This window comes from Hemitrygon akajei, chromosome 10 (genome assembly GCF_048418815.1).
Source record: "Hemitrygon akajei chromosome 10, sHemAka1.3, whole genome shotgun sequence".
NCBI classification, from domain to species: domain Eukaryota; kingdom Metazoa; phylum Chordata; class Chondrichthyes; order Myliobatiformes; family Dasyatidae; genus Hemitrygon; species Hemitrygon akajei.
Genome location: NC_133133.1, coordinates 170618122 through 170643397, shown reverse-complemented (window position 1 = coordinate 170643397; position 25276 = coordinate 170618122). Strand labels below are relative to the sequence as shown.

Below are 25276 nucleotides of genomic sequence, written 5' to 3'. Positions count from 1 at the left end.
TTTTGCAATTTTTATACAGCAAGTCTGCTGAAAACCATTGTCATAATACACCAACTGTATAAATGTTAAACATTAATTGTACTACCTCAGTTTTCAATCAGTTTGGAAAATAGGACTTTGTTTTATCTGGTCCTGGTTTTCTTTTGAAAATAAATGTACTAAAGAGCTTGCGTACATACGTATAGGACTTATCACCTCAGTAAGTTTAAAGAAGCTGTTAGATTTTAAACAAACTTCATAAGTGACTTCCTCTCATCAGACACTGGGTTCCTTTCGAAAATGGGCATGCTGGGAGCTGTCCGTGTGTCCCGTCTTCAGAAATCAGGTAGGGACCTTCATTCTCAAACAACACCAACATGCATTTAAAATTGTCTTGAGGAATGTGATTTTAATTAAAGACCATACAAGAATGGAAAAAAAAAATATATATATATATACCATGTTGTATTACTGCTTTGACAGAAGAGAAAACCATCCATGATGTGATAGTCTACTGCAGCAGCTTCTTAAAGTTAACTGCACTAGACCAAACAATTGGAAATTAAAATTAAGGAAATGTTGAGTTCAGTTCTTAATATTCAGCAGCAGATAACTCTTTATGCAAGCGGTTAAGATGCATTTTACACTGCTTATATTTAATAATTTGCATTCATTATTTGCATTTGGCTGTATGTTAAAGGTGTTCTCTGTTAGCTATTGCATCACAGGTAGTTGCTTGTAAGTTTTTTTAGACTTTAGATGAAATTGATGTACAATCAGCAGCATAGGAACAGTTGCTTTTCTAAGTCTGATCTATCTATTAAAATTAACATGACTTCTACCATGTTTCTTTCTGCTTTTACTCAAATGACATTAAATTTTTAAATTGAAAAATTGAGAAGGAACATAAACTCTTGATTATGTTCTTCCTTTCATGGAGCATATTCCTTGAAGTGTAATTGTGATATTTTGTATTTACACTTGTAGCTGGGACACAGCTTGCTCACTGATTTGAGCTTCCCAAATTGCTTTAAAATATCTTTCGCTTTATGGAAATTACCAACATATATCATTCAATTAAGCATTCATTTACACTGCGTGGAATTTTCAAAATACCACGTGAATCAGGAGAAATTATCTTTGTGCATGGAATGCTTTGGATAAATGAGCAGATTATACTAAAGAAAAGAAATGGGGAAGATGAGGCTGAGTAATGAAATCATTGACTTTGCTAATGGGTGTTCTTAATTCAATTAATGATTTCTAACAGCGTTGGAAAGATGAGCAGTCAAACTCTGTCCCCAAGTGCACATTAGGAGGTAGGATTGATCCAACTTATTGAAGTATTGGTACCTTTCTGGTGAAGATACTTCTGTATTACTTTTGCAGAGGAGATTTCAGGATTTTAGGATCTAGTGAAGATTGTAGATTAATGATACACAACTTGGAGGGGTCCCTTCTGGAGGTGGTGGTTTCCCAGTGTCTTTTTCTTCCCTTCAACTTACACATGTGTTTAGGAAACATTACAGATTTTCCTCCCATAATGATATTATATTCAAGCTAACTTGATTTTTTAATTTCTTCTCTTTTTATATAGCCACAACATTACGTATAGTTAAAATATGATTGCTGTCATGCAAATCAAGCTAAATGCTTATTTATGTAAATTAAATAACTGCCACCAATTTTGTATCAAATAGCATGTGTGGACTTACATAAAACTGGTTATTGGACTCAAATTTAGATTGACCATATCTGCCTTTTCTTGCAATGTTCTCATAATATCTTGTCACACTTTCATACTTGCACTAACTTGGGCTATGGTACTAGTATGTTCCCTGCTTGACAGAAACTATATTATTGTCGTGCTTGCACCAGCAATTTGTTATTTTTATTTGTAGACATTTCAATGTTAGATTAGGTACATGGCTATCAGCAATTCAATCTATAAGGTAACATTTCAATGTAATATGGACTCTGAATCTCTAAGATATGATAGAATAGCACATTGTCATAAACAGCAAAAGAACAATAAATCATTAATTATTCATATTTTGCTTACATTATTCTTAATTTTGCTAACAAATTTTGCTTTGCGCTAATATAAATTTTGATAACAGAGCTAGTTTCTCTCGAAATAGCTTTCCTATTGCTTGAGTCTCCAAAACACTCATCAAGTGCCTCCTTCACACTAATTGATTTGTTTCTTAAATGTTTAAAATAACATTTTATGAATGGCATATTTATTAATTAAGTGATGCTTATGGTATCAGTTTTGTATACATCTCAATATGTTTAAGCCACTTTGTGTATTTGCCTTGATAAATTTTATGGCTGGACTATACTATATCATTGATCCTGCAGTTTAAATGTTTGATTACGGATTAGTTCGGATTTAGTTGCTAATGATTCAAAGGAAAGGACACAAAATACCCAAGAGAAATATTTAAAATATACAATAGTGGAAAGATCACGTTAGTGATGTTGCAAAATAGATGGATAATTAGTCTGATTATAAATTTGTGTATTCTCTATTGTAAAGTATTTCAGTCTATGGATTTTAAGGCTGGACATTTTATTTATATTGTGAAACCTGTTCTTAATTCGCCTTGTAGTTTTTTAAAATATGAAATCAATACTGTTTTATTTCTCAGTGAAGGTGAGCAGTGAAAAAGTGAAATTTCAGAGTTTGGGCATATAGCATTTGCCAATAACAATTTATACTCAGTGGTAGTTTTCCAAATATACAAGGTAATGAGCTAGGTATTCCAGTGCTATATTACTAACAGAGAATTTGAATATTTAGTTGTAGTAAGCAATATCAGTTAATTTTGTTTCTCCTCAAAAAATAAAACAATTAGGTTATCACATGTTGCGTTCCTAATATTTTTTTTCAATGGTGTGAGCTAGGTAAATGTTTTGAACCACATTCAAATTATGTGTTTTTTTTTTCTGGAAAGGATGGCAAAACGCAAATTTCTTTCATTCCTGTCGTATTGTGAATAGTCTGGTACCAGGAACTGCTCTGTTATTTTTTTGGTACATACAATTATAGTTGGATCAAGTAAATTTATTTTTGCAGAACAATTTGTTGTTATTGAAATAAAAGCAGAAAATGTAGAAATGATCAGTAGGCTGGGAGGCATCTGTGGAGGTAGAAACAGCACTGATAATTCATTTTGATGACAGATACTGATTACAGAGTGTTAACCCAAGATAAGTTTTGTTCCCCTCTCTGCAGTTGTTGTATCTTGTGTATATTTCAAACCTTTTCTGTTTTTATTTCTGATTCATACTCTTTGCTATTCTTTTGAGAGCTCTGTTGGTTAGCAATCATACTAATCAGTCTTTATAATGTAGCTCTATTCCCCAATAAGTTTAAACTATGCTTTGTGTTTTGAAAGTATTTGTAACTGCTGAAAATTGTCCCAATTGGAAATTTCCTTGTAATTGAAGTTGAATTCCATCTGTCCTCATGATGTAAAATATAAACAAAATACTTTACCCATGTACATGTGCATGTTTACTTAATAGAATTCACAGCGTTCCAAAAGGGTTTTATTCTAAATTCACATCCAGAATATCTGCTTTAAAAAGAAGTGATTTGGAATTTTATGTTCACCAGTTTAATTTAAGTTTTTGGATATGTTGCTGATATATGTGAATTTGCAGTCTTCCAAATTCTTAGTACTTGGAAAATTTAGATTTGTTAATGTGAATCATGTACTTGAAAGCTCTGCATATGACATTCATTTTCTGAAAACATTCCAGCATAACTATTTGTTACATAGCAAACAACAGCAGGGACAATCTATTGAAGTACAGTAGTTTCTAGTTAATTGAGACACATCGGGATCAGTACATTTTGGCCCAATTAAGCAGCTGCCCCAATTAGCCAGAGTTTCGTTGGAAGTAGTTAAAAAGGTATATTTTTTAAAAAAGACAAATTGTCATTTAACTGACTAACAAATTAGTTATTTAAATGAAATACAGAACAAATTAGACTACTACCAATGCTACCACAGTATAGTATAAAGCTGTGTATTAGTCGATGCTTTCAAATTCTTTGTAGTTTCTACTAACGAGAAAATCTGCAGATGCCGGAAATCTGAGCAGCACACACAAAATGCTGAAGGAACTCAGCAGGCCAGGCAGCACTTATGGAAAAGAGTACACTTGACGATTCGGGCCAAGACCCTTCATCAGGACTGGAGAAAAAAAGCTAAGGAATCAGGGTTAGAAGGTGGGGAGAGGGGGAATAAACCTGATGAAGGGTCACGGCCCAAAATGTCAACTGACTCTTTTCCATAGATTCTGCCTGGTCTGCTGAGTTCCTCCAGCATTTTGTGTGTGTGTGTGTGTGTGTGTGTGCGTGTGTGCGTGCGTGCTGCTTTGTAGTTCCGAACTTGTTGACTAGTGAAATCATTTCATTTTCACTCCTGGCCATTTCTGGCATTTCTAAATCTGAATGCTTGAAATCGCAATGACCAAAACAATTCTGTATTGTCTTTCTGCTTATTTCTCACCAATTATCAATGATAAAAATCACGCAACTGATACCATTTAAAAACTGTTCGCTCTACACATGGTGTAGTGTCCAATGCCACACAAGTGCATGTGACTGACAAAAATCTACTCAGCAACAGCATCCTGTCCAAGAGACCATAATACATAGGAGCAGAATTAGGCCAGTCAGCCCATCATTCTGCTCCACCATTCCATCGTGGCTGATTTAATAGCCCTTTCACCCTCATTCTCCTGCCTTCTTTCCTTAAGCTTTGATGTTCTGACTAATCAAGAACCTATCAACCTCTCCTTTAAATACACTCAACAAATTGGCTTCCACAACCGCCTGCAGTAATGAATTCCACAGATTCACCACCTTCTGGCTAAATATACTCCTTCTCATCTCTGTTCCAAATAGATGTGCCTCTATTCTGAAACTGTGCACTTTGGTCCTAGACTCACCCACTATAGGAAACAGCCTCTCCACATCTGCTCTGTCTAGGCCTTTCAATATTCGATAGGTTTTAATAAGGTCCTTCCTCATTCTTCTAATCTCCAGCAAGTACAGGCTCAGAGCCATTGAATACTCCTCATACGTTAATCCTTCCATTCCCAGAATCATTCATCTCAGAGCATCTCAAATAAACAAATAGAATCCAGGCTGTTTTCTTGATTAGTTTTTGTTCTTTAAGAGTTGTCCTAAATAAGCATCTGGCCCAATTTAACCAATGGCCAAATTAACTGGAATCTACTGTATATGTTGAATTGATTTTTTGATATGAAGTCAATAATTAAGTCAACCAAATGAAATAAATGTATGTAAATTTATCTGCAGAAATATATTGGGGAGGTTGTCAGGTTAGTCAGTGATTGTCAGGTTAGACCGTGATTGGTCATAGCCTCAATTATGTTTCAATGCAAATGGGAAGCTTTTATGGGGTCCTTTTAGCCAAGTTCTACTTGCATTCAGAGTAGCTTGGCAGAAAGAGTCTTTGAACTGAAGAGGATCATTGGGTATCATTTCTATTTTGAAATTTGAATGAGAATACATGCCGCACCATGTTTCCTTTCCTTTTCACAACTTTATTTATTGGCAATGCTCTAATATTGACAGTGCTGAATCAACTGTTGGTTGTTTCATAAGGAATAAAAGGATGTGAAAATGTCTTTACAGTTCCTCATAATCCAATGGCTGTTGATGTAAAGACATTCAGAATGTAATTTTAAGTCAAAGGTGTTGGCTAGTTTCAGTTTCTAGTGATTTGATTCTTTTTCACTTTTCTGATATTGTCCTGTGTTCAGGAGAGAGTGGTATATGATGCCTGCCAAATCTGCTAAATGCAGTATTCCCATTTCTTTATTTACCACTGGATTTCCCAAGGGATTGGTTGCCTTGTACGGGTGTTGGAGCTTGCCTGAAGTAAATCATGTGGGAGTCCACTTTGAAACCATCCAACATTGGAGTAGGGTTTGGAGAATTAGGACTTTAAAATTAGAAATGAGTCATTGATATTCACTGATTTCTTAGGAGGACAAGTTGAAGGGCTTTAATTCACCTTTGTACTACTGTTACATTTTTTAATGACCATTTATGGAAGTTAGGGTTGGAGTTACTATTTATTTTATTTGAGGCCATTAAATGATTTGGGGAACTGGTGAATCAGCATGGTAACTTATTTTAATCTAATTGATCAGGTGTTGTTGAGGGGCCAGAAAAGTCAAAACATTGTTGTAGTCTTTTGAACTCTGCCCATTTTTTCTTTTATTGGCATGGAGTTGGCTGTAATAAAAACTCTTGCAGACACTGTGGGTTTTTGCTTTCATCAGCATTGGAATCATGCTAGGTAAGTTGAAGCAACTTCAGAAAAATTCCTTGCATAAGAGATTATTTGCACTACTTTGGCATGTGAGTGGATTTAGACAAGGAACATTCTGTTTGGAGAAACTAAGGAATTTTGTGATCAGTACATTGCATTTAATAGTAGGATATTAAACATTCTTTATGTACTGCTACTGTGCCATATTAAAAAAAATTGAAGCTAACATAGCTTTGTTTGCGTGGTGTAGTTGGGATGGTGACAAAACCAGCAAATGAACAGTCCCAGGACTTCTCAATCCATAATGAAGACTTTCCCGCACTTCCTGGTTCAAACTACAAGGATCCAACCTCAAGTAATGATGATAGTAAATCTGTAAGTCTTCACAAAAGCTTTTATCTTTAATGAATTTAGAACACTTAAAGTTGAATTTTTTAATAATGTTACTAATAACACTTAAAGCTACAAAAAAACCAATTATCACTAAAACTACTTGTCAAAAAAAGTTAAATTGCAGAAATTCTTACTTGAATATATTAATTAGACACAGAAGTAGGCTCTCTCTAGATTTGGTGCACTGTGTGTAAAATATTGCAGCAACTCACCATGTGTATTCATCACATTCCCCAGGTCTGCCTGCCACCTTCTTCAACTAGAAGTGTTAAGGGGGCAAGCATACTTGAATACCATGGGCTCAAGTAAAGCCTTTCTTCCTGGTTTTAGTTCCCATCACCTTCCTTCATTGTTTGAGCATGCAAAGCCCGACCTATGGGAGTTCTTTTACAATAAGGACAGGCAGTTCAAGAAGGTTACTCACCACCATCCCCCAATAGCTTGAAGCTGGGAACATGCTGCCTTCGCAAGTGACACCCATGTTACATATCACTTGGCTATCCTACCTGCGTATGGGTAGAGGCTAAAGAGCAAAGCTCCAGAAATTGGGACACCAAAGAGGTGGTTGTGGGAGGCAGAGGGGCGGGTACGGGATTGCCTTGAGTTGTTGTTCAAGGACTGAACACCGACTCCAAGCAATCTGTTGATCTGAATGAATACACCATGATTATCACAGACTTTATTAAAACAGTGGTAGATGAGTGTGTCCCCACAAAGTCCTTCGGTCTTCCCCAATCAGAAGCCCTGGATGAATCATGAGATCCACAATCTGTTGAAGGCTGAGTCAGAGACATTCAAGTCTGGTGACCAAGAAAGTTGGAAGAGGTCATGGTATGATCTCAGAAAGCCATGTCACAGAAAATTGGCAATTCCAGACTAAACTTGAATCAACAAAGGATGTTTGACAGTTGTGGCAGGGCTGGAATACTATCACCTCTTGTAAAGTTAAATCAAACAATGTGGGCGACAGCGGAGCTTCACTTCCAGATGAGCTTAATGCTGTCTATGCTCAAAACATGGAGGAACCATCATTAACTCCCACAGCTCCTGATGATCCTGTGATTTCAGTTTTTGGGGCTGGCGTGCGAATAGCCTTGAGGAGGGTGAACCCATGGAAAGCATCTGGCTCAGACAGGGTACCTGGCCAAGTACTAAAAGCCTGTGCAGATCAACTGGCTCACATGTTCACTGAGATCTTTAACCTCTCACTTCGACAGTCTGGTGTACCCAGCTGCTTCAAGCAGGCTTCAATTATACAGGTGCCTAAGAAGAATGTGGCAACCTGCCTCAATGACTATTGTCCAGTAGCACTTACATCCAGTGTGATAAAGTGCTTTGAGCAATTGGTAATGAAATATATTAACTCCTGCCTGAGAAGTGACTTGGATCTAATGTACAGTGGCATGCAAAAGTTTGGGCACCCCTGGTCAAAGTTTCTGTTACTGTGAATAACTAAGTGAGTAAAAGATGACCTGATTTCCAAAAGGCATAAAGTTAAAGATGACATATTTCATTAATATTTTATGCAAGATTACTTTTTTATTTCCATCTTTTACAGTTTCAAAATAACAAAAAAGGAAAAGGGCCCGAAGCAAAAGTTTGGGCACCCTGCATGGTCAGTACTTAGTAACACCCCCTTTGGCAAGTATCACAGCTTGTAAACGCTTTCTGTAGCCAGCTAAGAGTCTTTAAATTCTTGTTTGGGGGATCTTCGCCCATTCTTCCTTGCAAAAGGCTTCTAGTTCTGTGAGATTCTTGGGCCGTTTTGCATGCACTGCTCTTTTGAGGTCTTTCCACAGATTTTCGATGATGTTTAGGTCGGAGGACTGTGAGGGCCATGGCAAAACCTTCAGCTTGCGCCTCTTGAGGTAGTCCATTGTGGATTTTGAGGTGTGTTTAGGATCATTATCCTGTTGTAGAAGCCATCCTCTTTTCATCTTCAGCTTTTTTACAGACGGTGTGATGTTTGCTTCCAGAATTTGCTGGTATTTAATTGAATTCATTCTTCCCTCTACCAGTGAAATGTTCCCCGTGCCACTGGCTTCAACACAAGCCCAAAGCATGATTGATCCACCCCCATGCTTAACAATTGGAGAGGTGTTCTTTTCATGAAATTCTGCACCCTTTTTTCTCCAAACATACCTTTGCTTCTTGCAGCCAAAAAGTTCTATTTTAACTTCATCAGTCCACAGGACTTGTTTCCAAAATGCATCAAGCTTGTTTAGATGTTCCTTTGCAAACCTCTGATGCTGAATTTTGTGGTGAGGACGCAGGAAAGGTTTTCTTCTGATGACTCTTCCATGAAGGTCATATTTGTGCAGGTGTCGCTGCATAGTAGAACAGTGCACCACCACTCCAGAGTCTGCTAAATCTTTCTGAAGGTCTTTTGCAGACAAACGGGGGTTTTGATTTGCCTTTCTAGCAATTCTACAAGCAGTTCTCTTGGAAAGTTTTTCTTGGTCTTCCAGACCTCAACTTGACCTCCATCGTTCCTGTTAACTGCCATTTCTTAATTACATTACGAACTGAGGAAATGGCTACCTGAAAACACTTTGCTATCTTCTTATAGCCTTCTCCTTCTTTGTGGGCATCATTTATTTTAATTTTCAGAGTGCAAGGCAGCTGCTTAGAGGAGCCCATGGCTGCTGATTGTTGGGACAAGGTTTGAGGAGTCAGGGTATTTATAAAGCTTTGAAATTTGCATCACCTGGCCTTTCCTAACAATGACTGTGAACAAGCCATAGCCCTAACAAGCTAATTAAGGTCTGATACCTTGGTAAAAGTTATCTGAGAGCTCAAACCTCGTGGGGTGCCTAAACTTTTGCATGGTGCTCCTTTCCTTTTTTCACTCTCAAATTGTACAAAACAAAAATAATACACTAACTTTGCTTAAAATTTTGTAAAGAATGTTTCATCTTTAACTTTATGACTTTTGGAGATCAGTTCATCTTCTACTCACTTAACTATGCACAGTAACAGAAATTTTGACCAAGGGTGCCCAAACTTTTGCATGCTACTGTAATTTGCCTACCAGAGCAATAGGTCCACAGCAGATACCATCTCATTGGCTTTTTACTCAACCCTGTAACATTTGGACAGCAAAGATGCATAAATCAGGATGCTCTTTATCAACTACAACTTGACATTCAATACCATCATCCCTCAAAACAAATCAATAAGCTTCAAAACCTTGGCCTCAATACCTCCTTGTTCAATTGAATTCTCTATTTTCTCATGTTGCACACCCCAGTCAGTATGGGTTGGCAACATCATCTCCTTCATGATCTCCATCTGCACAGGTGCACCACAAGGCTGTGTGCTTAGCTTCCTGCTCTCCTTGCTCTACACTTATGACTTTGTGGTTAAGCACAGCTCCAATGCCATATTCAAGTTTGCTGAAAAAATCACTTTTGTAGGCGAAATCAAATGTGATGAATTAGCATTCAGGAGGGAGATTGAAAATCTTGTTGAATGGTGCCATAACAACAACCTCTTGCTCAGTGTCAGCAAAAACGAGGAGCTGATTATTTACTCCAGGAGAAGGAAACCGGAGATCATGAGCAAGTCCACATTGGAGGATCAGATGTGGAGAAGGTCAGCAACTTTAAATTCTTCACTGTTAGCATTTTGGAGGACCTATCCTGGGCTCGGCACATAAGTGGAATTATAAAGAAATTACAGCAGTACCTCTATGCCTAAAAAGTTTGAGAAGATTCAGCATGATAGCTCAACTTTTTCAAACTTCTGTAGCTGTGTACTGGAGAGTTTATTGACTGGCTCCATCACAGCCTGAAATGGAAACATCAATGCCTTTGAATGGAAAATCCTACAAGAAGTGTATTCGGCCCAGTCCATCATATTTAGTGCCCTCCCATCATTGAGCATATATGTACAAAGCTTTGTGCAGGGAAGCAGCATTTATCATCAGGGACCCCCACCACCCAGGCAGTGCACTCTTCTTGTTGCTGTCATCAGGAAGAAGGCACAAGAGCCTCAGAACTTGCACCACTAGGTCCAGGAACAGTCATTACCCCTCAACTATCAGACTCTTGAACCAAAGGGGATAACCTCTTTCTACTTCATTTGCCCCACCATTGAAATGTTCTCAGCCTATGGACTCACTTTCAAGGACTCCTCAGCTTCTAATCTTGTTATTTATTTATTCATTCATGCATTTATTTAAATTTCTGTATTTGCACCGTTTGTTGTCCTCTGCACACTGGTTAAATACCCAAGTTGGTGCATTGATTTCATTGATTCTATTATGGTGTTTATTCCATAATCGATTTGTTGAGTATGCCAGCAAGAAAATGAATCTCAGGGTTATAGATGATGACATACGGCATATGTGCTTTAATAAATATACTTTGACTGTCGAATGAATTTTAAAATAATTTGAAAATCTTTTTAGGGATGTTGTATAGAAACAGCTTTACTATACTACAACTTGAATTCTTTGCAAATATCATTTGACAGTAATCTTCTTCAGTGCTGCTAATTCACTCTACTTCTACATATTTCATTTGCAGAATTTGAATACACCAGGAAAAAATGTATCCAGTACAGACGGACCCAAGTTCCCTGGTGACAAGAGCTCAACGACGCAAAACAACAACCTTCAGAAAAAAGGGATCCAGGTGTTATCTGATGGTGGGAAAATCAGTCATAACTTCAGACATGTAGAGTAACTTTGTATGATAATATGCTGGAAGTTTATGCTACTTCTTTTCCTTCTTATTCAGGGCGAGTCACTAATATTCCGACAGGAATGGTAACAGATCAATTTGGAATGATTGGGCTGTTAACATTCATTCGGGCAGCAGAGACAGATCCTGGAATGGTACATCTCGCATTAGGCAGTGACCTAACAACACTAGGCCTCAATCTAAACTCTCCAGAGTAAGCAGCATGCCTAAATTTCTTCTTTTGACTTCATAGTTATGTTAAAATAGTTATTTAATGTTGGTAAGGAAGCCCTGGGCTATTTTCCTGCAGTTGTACTTCTGTTTAAAGTTACCAGAGTAAGTTAGAAGTGCCAAGTGTTGAAAAGTCATTCATTTTTCCCCATAGCAGCTGCCTGACCCACTGGCTTCCTCCAGCATTTTGGGTGTGTTGCTCAGAACGTTATATTTCAGGTCATATTTCAGTCTAAAATGTGATGGTTTTGGTGACGGAGGTGTTAATAAAATTAAAAAACCCAAAACACTGCAGGAAATGATTTTAGTAATTGCTTTTAATATTGGTAAATCAGTATTTTATCACTAACATTAAAAAGTTCCAGTTTCAGGATTTTCTGTTTTTAACATTGAAATTGAAGCTCACCGAATAGTGAAAGGCCTAGATAAGTGTGGATCTTTATAGGACGTTTCTTATAGTGGTGAGTCTAGGACCAGAGAGCACAGCTTCAGGATAGATGGAGGTCCCTTTAGAAAAGACATGAGGAGAAATTTATTTAGCCAGAAAATGGCGAATCTGTGGAAGCTAAGTCATCAGGTGTATTTAAAGCAGAGATCTATAGGTTCTTGATTAGCAAAGGCATCAAATGTTATGGAGAGAAGGTAGGAGAATGGGGTTGAGAGGGAAAACAAATCAGCTATGATCAAGTGGCAGAGCAGACTTGATGGTCTGAATGTCCAAATTCTGGTTCTTATGTCTTCGAAGTTCAAAGTACATTTTTTATCAAAGTATATATACTATATGCAATCTTGGGATTTGTCTTAGAGGCAGCCACAAAGCAAGGAAAACCAACAGAACCCATGTATAAAAAAAAGGACCATCAAACACCCAATGTACAGGGGAGAATAACAAATCTGCAAACAATTATGAAATATTGAAATATTATGCATCACTTTTTTACATAATAACCAGTGCCTTGGAGCAAACTATAGATTATAAGTGAAAGCTTAAGCTCCTCGGGTCTCTTTCTGGGCACTGGATGTCCTTTTGAGCCACTATTGTATAGTTCATTGAATAGAGAGACAAAATACTGAAGATATTGGCATCTGGAGCACAAGCAAACTGTTGGAGGAACTCTTTTGAGTTCAGCACCATCTTTGGAAATAGATGACATAGTTGACATTTGGGGTCAAGATTCTGCATCAGAACTGAATTTAGATGTAAGATAGCCAGTATAAATAGTGTCTTTAGTCCAGAATGTTGACCATTTCCATGCCTCCGCAGATGCAAACCATCTTCCTGAGTTCCTCTGCCAGTTTGTTTTTTGCACCAAACTCTTTGAATCCTCCTATTTTATTTGTAATTTTAAATTATAAGTAGGGATTTGTTTTGCCAACCTGTATGTAGTCTTTGTGACAGTTATGATGCCAATAAATCTTCAACTCATTTGATTGAAGGTTTATCTTTAGGGCATATTGTGTGTTCATCTGTGCTATTTTGCGAGGCTTATTAAATATTTCACTTTGTTACTTTTGACTGGAAAGTGCCCTCCAACTTTAGTACAATTGTGTTTAAAGCAGGAATAGAAGTAATGTCATTTCTGGTCTGTCTATTTATTCACAACTGATTTGGCCATGCTTGCGAAGGAGATTATTTTAATTGTTCATATTAAATATATTTAAAGATACTTCAGGGAGTTGTTCCACTATTCGACTCTTTAGCATCTAGGAGAAGAATTTTCTCTTTAAAAACATTCATATATTTTTCAGTTAGAAGGTATTGCTTTTTAAAGGATGGTAAAGTATACTTCTGTAACATGGGTACACAGAGTCACATTCAGCACCTGGCTATTTTGTTAGATCAAGAATCTGTGTGATTAATTGTCACAATTAAATGAGATAAAATTATTTTACAGAAATCTTTATCCAAAATTTGCATCTCCCTGGGCGTCAGCACCCTGTCGACCTCAAGATATTGGTGAGCATAACTACTTTTCATTCAGACCAGTGGATCTCTAATCTGTTAATTCCTTCAAAAGTCTACTCTGCTTTCAAATAACTGAGCACCAATCATCTTCTTTCACAGATTTTCATGTTCCATCGGAGTATCTAACAAACATACACATTAGGGACAAGGTGAGTGTAGTTGTTAAGTAGTAGAAAAAGCCACCTTAAATAATGTAGTTTGTGCCATCTTGGAAAGCTGAAGTTAAAGTGATAAAATTTCTGCTTAAATGTTAAGTATGTATCATTTGATTCATTTTGAAGAATTTGTTTGTGGGGAAGATTCTCATGGTATATGGATGTTATTGCTGTTTGCTCTTCAACAGCTGAGTTGGTAAAGGGGCTGCTCAGTGTGCAGTTGGATTGACAAGCACTTCTTTTATTCAAGCCCCAACCTTTGCTGCTTTAGTTCACATTAGATGGAGAAGAGGAATGGGAACTAAAATCGATTACGGTGTCATCCTTGGAATAGGAAAATGTTGTAATGCTGTAATGCAATTTTGGAAGTATAAAAGGATATTGAGGGTAGTGATAGGCTTGTATCTTCCAGCCCATTATTAAGAAGAAAGGTTACCTCCCTGGCAAGGTACGATGTGGAACTTGGAACTGTGTAGCACATTTGATAGAGTACTGTGTTCAAGAGCATGCTTGGGTATGTAGGAAGGTGGGATTGTTTTAGTTTTGAAAAATTCATTAAGTATGTAAATTTATATGTACTTTGATAATATGTCACCATATACTAACCTGACAGTCGTCTTCTTGGGACATTCATAGTAAATACAAAGAAACACAATAGAATCATTGAAAAGCTACAACAAAAGATGGACAAACAACTAATGTGTAAAAGACAACAAATTGTCCAAGTACAAAAAAATTTAAAAAACAAAATAATAATAACTTATCATTAGGTCATGGAATCAGTTCAGTGTTGGGGCGGGTGAAGTTGGCCACTTTGGTTCAAGAGCCTAACAATTGAAGCCTAACTATTTCTGAACCTGATGGTGTGAGTCCTGAGGCTCCCATACCTTCTTCCTGTTGGCAGCAGCGTGAAGAGTGAATGGCCTGGATGATAGGAGTCCTTGATGATGGAAGCTCTTTTCCTGTGAAAAGATCTCTTTGTAGATGTGCTCAATGGTGGAGTGTGCTTTAGCTGTATTGGACTAGGTTGTATCCATTACTTTTTGCAGACTTTTCTGTTCTTCGGCCTTAGTGTTTCCATACCGAGCCATGATGCAACCAGCCAGTACATTCTTCACCGTGCATCTATAGAAGTTTGACAAAGTTTTGGATGACATACCGAATCTTCACAAACTTCTCAGAAAGTAGAGGTGCTGCTCATCCTTAGTTTTCCTGAAGAACTTTTTATGGTGGTGGTACTAGTGTGATGCGAATATTACTTCAATTGATATAAAAATATTGTGTAGGCAAAACTGTGGTAATTGGAGATCAATAAACAGGAATAGTCTGATCTGGAATGAAGATATAAGCCAAAACAAGAGATGCATCCTAGTCAATTATCTGTACTTGATTCTTCCTTGTCCTACTCTTTACAATCATTTGATTTGCAATACTGTCAGGAAAAGTTTGGATCAACCAATGACACCAACGTTTCTTTAAGCTCCTCTGTATGTGCTATCAAACATCTTGTCCAGCATCTAATTTAGTATGCTTAACATTTCTGTTGATGAACCCTGAGAAGATGAGAACCATTATTTCAACATTCAGCATGTTTCTGTATTTTCAACACAAGGTTCATTGTTTTCTCCACCTTTATTTGTTTTGGCTTGTACCCTGATTCCAGATGAGACTATTGTTTTTTATTTATCTCCAGTTTTCACAGTTCTGTCTACACAGTATTTGTATATCCATTGGAATTTTCTGTTCTCATACATGATAATTGTGCTTTCTGACTCAGTATCATTAGCAAACTTAGATCATAGAAAATTTATGGTACAAATGGAGTCAATTTGGCCTATCATGTCAATACCATTAAAAACATGCCTTCTATCCTAACCCCCCTCCCCCAATATGGTCCAGTGCCTGCTCCTGCTTCTGTGTTTGCTTCTTTTGGCCAGTGAGCTCTGAACTCACTTCACTGGATTAAGAAAAAAATCTATGGTCTGTTTTCAACTCCTCTAAGTGAAATAGATCTTTCCTCTTTTATGAGGCCCGACATAGTTTTATACACCTCAGTTAAGCATCCCCTCCAAAGAAAACAAACTCAACAACTTAGTCTTTCCTTATTAGTACAATTTTCCAGTCCAACCAACATTTTTGTAAATTTCTGTAACCTCTTCAGTGCTTGCATCTTTCCTGTAATCTGATAAACACAAGAGATTCTACAGATGCTGTAAATCCAGAGCAGTAAGCTGTAATCTGGTGACCAGTTATAGGCTGTGCTTCTGCTGTTGCCAAACTTGTAGTGAGTTAACTCTGGATAAGCTCCTTGCCCTCAAGTTCTGAGCTTTGGTTGATAAAGACTAGCATGACTTTTTAACCTGTTATACTGCCTTTAGTGATCTGTGTATGTAAATTCCAAGGTATTTCTGCTCTTTTATACCCCCGATATATCCTCTCATTTATTTTAACACTTGTGCCTTTTTAGACCTTTCCAAGTGCATACTGCATTCTCCTCAAACAAATTGCATTTGCCATTTTCCTGCCAAGCAGACCGGATAATCCATATGTTCCTGTAGCTGAAAGCTTTTCTCCTCTTTGTCAACCATATGTATAAGTTCTATCCTTTCCACAAACAATTTGTCATGCACCATACATAATCATCAGAAGGCAAGGGTTTTTAAGCTTTTCTGTGGTCAGGACCAAAACAGTACTTCACTGCCTTCTCAATACACATCTTATGTTTGACTCTATAGGTCACTAGAAATAGAAATGGGAATTTGTTTACTGATAGTTTTTCAAAGACTTGATAATAATTGCATTAATTCACTGGTATCCCACTGAGTGCTTCTTCTTGGCCTTCTGGTTTGTGAACATACTCACAGGTGGGTTCACTATATATATGGGGGAGAAAAAGACATCAGCTTGGGCTACGCATTGCTATGTGCAAACCACTATCCTTTGCCAGCACTTCCACTGCAATAAAACAGTGATTTTGTTGCTGTGTGGCTCTTTGTGGAGCGAGCCATCAAGCTGGGACAAGCAGTGTGACTGCTTGGTAGTGAAGATCAGAAAAATCTCTGGATTGGAAGAGCTGTACAGCTAGACAAGGTGAGGTGAGAGGGTGGCTTATGTCACTTGTGACTGGAAACTGCAGATGCTAGATACTGGAGCAACCAACAATTTTTGGTGAAGGAACTCAGTGAGTCAAGCAGCACCTGTTGGAGGAAAGGAATTGTTGATGTTTTGGAATCAAAAATGCTACAATTCCTTTCCTGCTATGGGTGCTGCTCAACCCGCTGAATTTCTTCAGCAAATTGTTGTTATTAGTGGAAAGTGACCAATTTGATATTGTAACCGTTTTCAGCACTTCAGTGCAATAGGGTTGGGGATTGGAGGTAGGGCTGAGGAGAAGGGCATAATTAAACCAATGCTTTGTTTCTATGCTAGGATAAATATCAAATCTGTTTGTAGCTGTTAATTCCGTTAAAGCACACTGTTAAGTTGCAAAGACATCTTTATATGGCGAGATAGAAGTCTCTTGCCCGCTTCTGCTTCAACTTGCCCTAATAATGAAACCTATGTGCTACTGTTATCCTTGAGCTGTGACCCTATCATGACTGGCAATTAAAGGTCCTTTGTTCTCTAAGGTAACCTTGATTCCTAACCTTAGTACTCCTTTGAATATTGCATAAGATGCTCATGTGCTCTAGTTCCCTCCCACATTCCAAAAGTGTACCAGTTAGGGCCAGTAAGTTGTGGGCATGCTACGTTGGCGCTGGAAGCATGACGACACTTGCAGGCAGCCCCCAGCACATGCTTGATGCAAGCAATGCATTTTCTGACTGTTTCAATGTACATGTGCCAAATAAAGTTAATCTTTAAATTTTTTAAAAGTTAATTCTAGTCTTGTCCGCTAGATTGTCGTTTGTGCATTTTGGTGTGTATATATTATCTGAAGCAGGAATCGTATTAAAATCATTTCACAATTTTTATTTTTGATAACTAGTCCATGTCCCATGGTGTTACATACAGGAAGTCTACTGAGCGCATGGAATAATTTACTGTAAGCACAGCCATAATTCAGCTCAGGTTTTAAAGACACATGCTCCCTGTTCTTATGATAAGTAACAGCAAATTTGGGTATTCCATTGTTAAACTTGAAAATGTAATAGTTTGACAAGGAAAGATGTTTAGACGACAGCATATTTTCTGGTTTTCCTTCAAAGCTGGGGAGCAGAGCTGATGCACATTACAGAACAGTGTGATGTTGTTCACTTAGTGTGGGGCATTGATGTAGATGGTTTTCATATGCATGAAATGATTAAAACATTAAAACAGAGGCTTTGAAGAGAAATATTTTATGTATTAGGAAAGTTGAAAACCTTGACCCGATAGTTAATTTTGAATGAGGTGGTTGGAGCTGCAAACAGAAAAAGTGAAGAAAATCTGGAATTTGTAATAGAACAGGTGACAAAGACATAAATGTGGGACTAATACAGTATGGTTGGATTGAGTTGTTCTCCATTCTTAGCAAAATTGGAGGACAACTAAACCCAACCATCAACTACCCGAGCTATTTCCACTAATTAAGTATGTTTGGGATTGCTTCAATCAGATTTTAATGTACGTCTTCATACTCAGTGATCATATTTTATTTCTGGACATAAATTTGATCTGAAGTTTGTGCAAATTATGCATAGAGTCATAGAACACTACAGCACAGAAACACGCCCCTGCCCACCTAGTCTATGCTGAGCTATTAATCTCGGACCCTCGCTCTCCATACCCCTCCCATCAAATTTCTCTTGAATTTTGAAATCAGCCCCACGTCCACCACTTGCGCCGGCAGCTCTTTCCACGCTCTCACCACTCTGAGTGAAGATGTTCCTCTTAAATATTTCACCTTTCACCCTTAACCCATAGCCTCTAGTTGTAGTTTCACCCAACCTCAGCGGATGAAACTACAGTGGCCTTTCTCCAGTTTAGAATTTCAACCTGAGGACTGGGCCCATTCTTTTCCATAATTACCTTGAAACTAATGGTGTTATGAGCATCAGATGCAAAGTGTTCACCTGCTCAGACTCGTGTAACCTGCCCTGTCTCATTCCCTAATAGGAGATCAAGTATACTGCACACCCTCTCATTGACTTCTTCCCATCCAGCCCTTTTACAGTAGGGGAGTCCCAGTTAATCTGTGGAAAGCTAAAATCACCTACCATTACAAGCTTGTGTTCCTTTCTGTTCTAAATCCTGTGGACTGTTGGGTGGTCTATAATATAATCCCATTAACGTGGTCATAAGTACCTTTCTTATTCCTTAGTTCTATCCATAAAGCCTCACTAGAAGCACTCTCCCGTCTGTCCTAACTAGTCCGTTTCGTTTTTCCTGTCTCGTAATGTCACTCCTCCGCCTTTAATCCCTCCCAATTTTAACTTGTCTAAAACAACAGAACTCCAGAATATTTAGCTGCCAGTCCTGCCCCTGCTGCAACCAAATCTAACTAATTGCTGATCCATATCCTAAGCTCATCAGTCTCTCCTACAGTGCTCCTTGCATTGAAATATATGCAGCTGAGAGCACTAGTACCACCATGCTTGCCCTTTCAGTTTCTGACTTTTTATGTTCATCATTCTCTATAGCCATGCCACTATCTGTTCTGGCTCTCTGCTTTCCATTCCCCTGCAACCCAAGTTTAAATTCCCCACCCCCACACCATGCAGAACTAGCAAACCTTCCTGTTAAGATATTAGTCTCTCTCCAGTTCAGGTGCAAACCATCCCTTCTGTACAGGTCTCATCTGCCTTGGAAGAGAGTCCGATGATTCAAAAATCTGAAGCCATCCCTCCTGCAATCACTCTTAACCACTTGTTAAAGTGTATGATCTTCCTATTTCTGGCCTTACCTGCACATGGCCAGTGTTGGAATCCTGAGATCACAACCCTAGAGGTCCTGTTCTTTAACTTAGCACCTAACTTCCTGAACTCACCTTGAAGGACTTCATCACCCATCCTACCCATGTCATTGGTACCAACATGGACTGCAACCTCTTGCTGCTCACCCTCCCACTGAAGAATGCTGTGGACTCCATCCAAGATGTCCCTGACCCTGGCACCCAGGAGGCAAAAAACCATCTGTGAATCTTGTTCTCATCCACAGCACCTCCTTTCTGTTCTCCTAACCAATGAATCCCTTATCACTACAGCTCACCTCCTTGCCTCCCTTCCCTTCTGAGCTACAGAGCCAGACTCAGTGCCAGAGACCTGACCTTGTGCCTTTCCTCTGTTAGGTCATCTCCCCCCCCCACCCCAGCACCAAGCAGAATCCAGTGCTGTATACCAGTTGTTGAGGGAACAGCCGCAGGGGTACTCTGCACTGGCTACCTATCCCCTTTCCCCTTCCTGTGTCCTGCACCTTGGATGTAACTACTTCCCTGTGTATCCTGTCTATCAAACCCTCAGCCTCTAAATGCTGAATGACATGGAGTTCATCCAGTTCCAGCTCCAACTCCTTAACGTCTATTAGAAGCTGTCGCTGGAACTACTTTTTGCAGATGTAATTGTCAGAGACACTGGAGGTCTCCCTGCCTTATCACATTCCACAAGAGAAGCATTCCAGTGATCATGTCTGACATCCTTATTGCACTAAATGTCCAATAAGAAAGTAAGAAAGAATAAATAATGGAAAAAACCGTATGGCTTTAGCCTCTCCTCACCAAAACCTTGATGGGCAAAAGCACCAACTCCTCACTCCAGCACAGGCCTACTCCCACTCTGCTTAAACCTAACTTGTTTTATTTGCCCAAGCCAGGTGCCTAATAATGCGCAATCCAGTTTCTCCTTGGTGACTGTGGCATGCAAAATGTGCCGACTGCCCCGACTCGCTTATTTTAAAGTCTCTCCCTCTAACATAAAATGCCAGAAACTGCAGATGTTGTAAACTGGAAGTATCTTGCAACTTGTGTGGAGGCAAAGAAATGCTGAGTCTTTCAGTGCTCTACATCTGGGCTGAGAGTGTAGAGGGAAGATAGCCATCCAGAAATGGGTATAGTCAGTGATGGGTGAATAGTGGTGAATACCTAGGTGGATAGGTATGCAGGTGATGGGCAGATGGGACTAGGTGGAGGAGGGTAATTAAAGGAGAGGATAGAAAAGGTGAACATAGGGAGAGATAAATTGTGTGGACTGGTGAGAGTGAGAAAGGAACACGTGGGGAGTGGGTTACCAGAAATTGGAATATCAATGTTTACACCACACTTTTGAAGAATTAACAGTTGTGATATTATCAGAATTTGAATGTATGAATTTTCTTGTAGTTTGTTGTGCCTACTTTATAACATATAGCTTGTTTATTTTTGGCATTATATTTAAAATGTAAAATAAGACTGATGCTATCATTTCTTTACAGCTTGCTACAATAAAGCTTGCTCGTTACGGAGAAGACCTCCTTTTCTATCTGTACTACATGAACGGCGGGGATGTCTTACAGTTGCTTGCAGCAGTAGAGTTGTATGTCCTTTTAAATGTCTAACAGTTTTAGTTCAATCTAAATTTGTTTTAGAGATAGTTTGCATGTTAAAATCTAATGATTCTGATTCATGATTTTATCTCTTTGCAAGTTGTTAATGTTTTTGTTGGATCGATTAATGTGATTAATATTCACAAATGTCTTTTATCATATTATGAATGTTAGATTTAACCGAGACTGGAGGTACCACAAAGAAGAGCGAGTCTGGATCACCAGGGCCCCAGGAATGGAGCCAACAGTAAAGACCAACACCTATGAAAGGGGGACATACTATTTCTTTGACTGTCTTAACTGGAGAAAGGTTGCTAAAGTAAGAGCTGATGTACTAATTGATTTTATATAATGCAGAAACCGCTGGCCTATTGTACAGGAGACAGATGAATTACTAATGATGTTTCTTTACTGGAGATTAAGCATTATCTGTTTGCTGGAGATAAATGTTTTTTGTATGCAATCTTGTGTATTTCTTTTCTGACCAGCAAATCTGAGCTGTAGTTCTCTATAATAAAGATAGCTGAAATAGCCTAGATTTGTGTGCTCATGTTTTAACCCTTGAAACTGTTAGCAAGTTCCAGCCGCAGGCTTCGGCTTTGATTTTTAATGATTTCCACTTCGGACTGAAGAAGAATTGAAGCGTGCAATATAAAAGTATTTTGGCCCATTATACCTTTAATATTCTTCATTTTGTTTCATTTTCTCTCACTTTCTCTGTATCCTTTTACATTCTAGAGCACATTTAATCAACTGTCATAAGTAGGTTTATTTCTATAATCTTAACTGAAATGTTAATGTTTACAATGTTAACTAAGTTTTTATAAAATAGTTTTATTCTTTCTCACTGCTTATTTTATATTTTCCTTTAAGCTAAATGTTCTATCACATAAAATTTAATTTACCTGCTAACTTCTTATACTTTAAAGCTGCAATTATGTTGTATTCTTTTGCTGTGATTGTTCCATCTTTTAATTTCTAATCAAGCCTAGATATATTTAAACTTCTTTAGTGAAACTAGCCAAAAGTGTAGCTTTTCAGATCATGAACTTTTCAAATCTGATTCCCCTGGGGGTCTTGAATGAAGCAATATTTGTTGGTTGCCTATTGAAGGAAGTGATAAATTGAATTCACCTTTAAAGGGATGATCAAACTGGACACTTGAAGTTAATAAGAAAAGGACTTACTTCTGCTGACTTTGTGAAGACCTATTTTTAAGCCTACTGAATGATATGAAGCAAGCATTGCAATTGAGAGATTATCAAGAGCAGTTCATCGCTTACCAAACCAATGATGATGCTCACTAAACTATAACTTGATAAAGTCTTAACTAAGGCCAGTGGATTGGTTTAAAGAATCTGGATGGAATCACTGATAAATTCCTGAGATGTTTTTAAAAATCCAGGACTCCCAACAAAACAGAATTTACTTATATTCATAGTCACTGGTGCCTGGTTTCAGTCTATATTCACCTGATAGAAACAAACACTTTACTGTAAAAAAGCAATGTTTCACTGCAACCGATAACAATGGACAAAAATGATTCAGATACATCACATATCTAGCATCTGTGCAGTTAATACAATAGAAGCAAACTCCTTGAGATAAGAATCTCTCAATTCTTCAATGAAAGACCATTTACAGTATAATTATGACCAGTGTAAAATCTCATTGAAGTCTTACATTAGTTCAATATTGAAGTTGAGGTGTACCAGTTAATGGAGTAGCCTCATGCAGGTCACTTGTGAATGTATTTTAAAAAACACAAACATTTTCTACCCCATTGAAGGAACATCCAAGTACCTATTGTAACTGCACTTTCCATTCATAATTTTCTGCATATATTAAAGGTATGTACAAGTTTAACTTGAAAAGGTGTTTTGGTTCATTTATATTCTTTAGCATTAAATTAAATTATTTTGTTTTTTGCAAATTAAACTCTGAAGTTACTTCAAATATATTGTAAGTAAAAGAAAATGCTGCTGGAAAGATATTTCCTTTATTCTATTTCTACAAATTAAATCTTTTACCTTTGAAATGATCAGCATTTTGATACAAATCAAGTAATATTTTGTAGAATTTGAAAGGTCCAACTATTTTTCAAAAACTGCATCAATTGCTGGATCTTTGAAGGTATGTGCTGTTCATAAAAGAATGAAATTACTGAAGTCACAAGTTTTCCCCTTACAGATCTGATTTTGAAAATGTTTCAGGTACCTATCAAGCAGGTTCACTTCAGACATTACTGAAGGTGTGGTTTAATGATATTTTTATTGAATTGTAACCAGATTGAATAGATCGTACAAACCATTCTTGAAGCCATTGTTGTTGACAGAATCGCAGATGGTGTACAGGAGCGAGATAGATCGGTTGATTGAGTGGTATCGCAGCAACAACCTTTGCACTGAACAACAACAAGAGCAAAGAATTGATTGTGGACTTCAGGAAGAGGAAGTTGGGAGAACACACACTAGCCCTTTAGTTGAGGGGTCAATGCTGGAATGGGTGAGCAGCTTCAAGTTCCTGGCAGTTGGCATCTTGAAGGATCTATCTTGGGCTCAGCACATTGGTGCAAGAAGGCACATCTGCTGCTCTACTTCGTTAGGAATTTGATGAGATTTGATATCTCACCAATGACCTGAACATTTCTACAGATATACAGTGAAGAGCATTCTGACTGGTTGCATCAACACCTAGTATGGAGGCTCCGGTGCACAAGAGCGAGAAAGGCTGCAGAGGGTTTTAGATTCAGCCAGTTCCATTATGGGTACAACCTGCCCACCATGAGTATGTCATCAAGAGTTGGTACCTCATGGAGGTAGCATCCTTCTCTAAGGACTCTCACTGTCCAGGACATTACTTCTTCTCATTACTACCATCGAGCAGGAGTTACAGGAGTCTGAAGACTCACACTCAACATTTTGGGAACAGCTTTTTTCCCTCCATTATAAGATTTCTGAACAACACATGAACCATCAACACTACCTTGTTGTTCCTCTTTTGTACTATTAATATTTTTGTAGCTTTGTAATTTTTATGTTCGCCTGTACTGCTGCCCCAATACAACAAATTTCATGACATACATCAGTAGTAATAAACATAATTCTGAAGCTAACCAGATTGTTTCTTCAAGGTATTATATGGTGATATCAGTCTACCACTATAATTTGAATGCCATTCCATTTCATTGTTTTTGCTATGTTCTAAAACATTTTTCTTAAAATAACAGCTCAAAACATATTTTAGTATTATATGCAAAGCAACACACACAAAATGCTGGAGGAACTCAGCAGGTCAGGCAGTCTCCATGGAAATGAAAAAACAGTCAACATTTTGGGCTGAGACCTTTCTTCGGTCCAGATGAAAGGTCTCGGCCTGAAATGTCAACTGTTTTTTGTTCATTTTCTCCAGCATTTTCAGTGTGTAGCTTTAGATTTCCAGCATCTGCAGAACTTTTCGTGTTTATATTTTAGTATTATATAACTGTTTTCAAAGTTTTTTTCCACATATTGAGATGCTTCATTTTTTTCTTTTAAAATGCCAATTCTTATGTTCTTGATCCATTTAGTATAATACAAATATTTTAAGATCATAATTTCAGTATATCCCTATATATTTAAAAGAGAATACCTTCAGGGGTAGAGAAGCTGCCAATTGCATCGATTTTGTAGTGCAGTCTGTAGTGTTTTCACATATAAGTAATTGCATTTCTAACATGATGTGTTTGAAATGCATAGACACTATATGAATGCAAGTCATTTTCTTGTATGTTTAAGTACTGTGAAGAATACCCTCAATAATTTCTACATTTCCTGTTAAATATGACATCTTCCTGTATTGTCTATCATCCAGTGCCATGAACAAAGAACAATACAGCACAGTACAGGCCATTCAGCCCACAATGTTGTGCCGACCCTTAAACCCTGCCCCCCCATATAACCCTCCACCTTAAATTCCTCCATATACCTGTCTAGTCTCTTAAATTTCACTAGTGTATCTTTCTCCACCACTGACTCAGGCTGTGCATTCCATGCACCAACCACTCTC

The 25276-nt window shown here is 37.9% G+C and overlaps 1 protein-coding gene across 9 annotated transcripts in view; it reads left to right on the top strand.

The window, feature by feature from the left end:
* cnot2 (CCR4-NOT transcription complex, subunit 2) overlaps positions 1–25276 on the top strand; it is a 162057-nt gene that overhangs the window by 133965 nt on the left and 2816 nt on the right. For 3 of the 9 annotated variants that reach the window (XM_073059675.1, XM_073059676.1, XM_073059673.1), the window contains 10 exons: positions 260–325; positions 6553–6677; positions 10197–10289; positions 11225–11345; positions 11438–11594; positions 13507–13568; positions 13677–13726; positions 21119–21219; positions 21404–21548; positions 23549–23734. In XM_073059675.1, coding sequence (XP_072915776.1) covers positions 260–325; positions 6553–6677; positions 10197–10289; positions 11225–11345; positions 11438–11594; positions 13507–13568; positions 13677–13726; positions 21119–21219; positions 21404–21548; positions 23549–23734 — 1106 coding nt within the window. The remainder of the gene's footprint in view (positions 1–259; positions 326–6552; positions 6678–10196; positions 10290–11224; positions 11346–11437; positions 11595–13506; positions 13569–13676; positions 13727–21118; positions 21220–21403; positions 21549–23548; positions 23735–25276) is intronic. The other 6 variants (XM_073059674.1, XM_073059677.1, XM_073059679.1 and 3 more) reach the window with 6 other exon arrangements.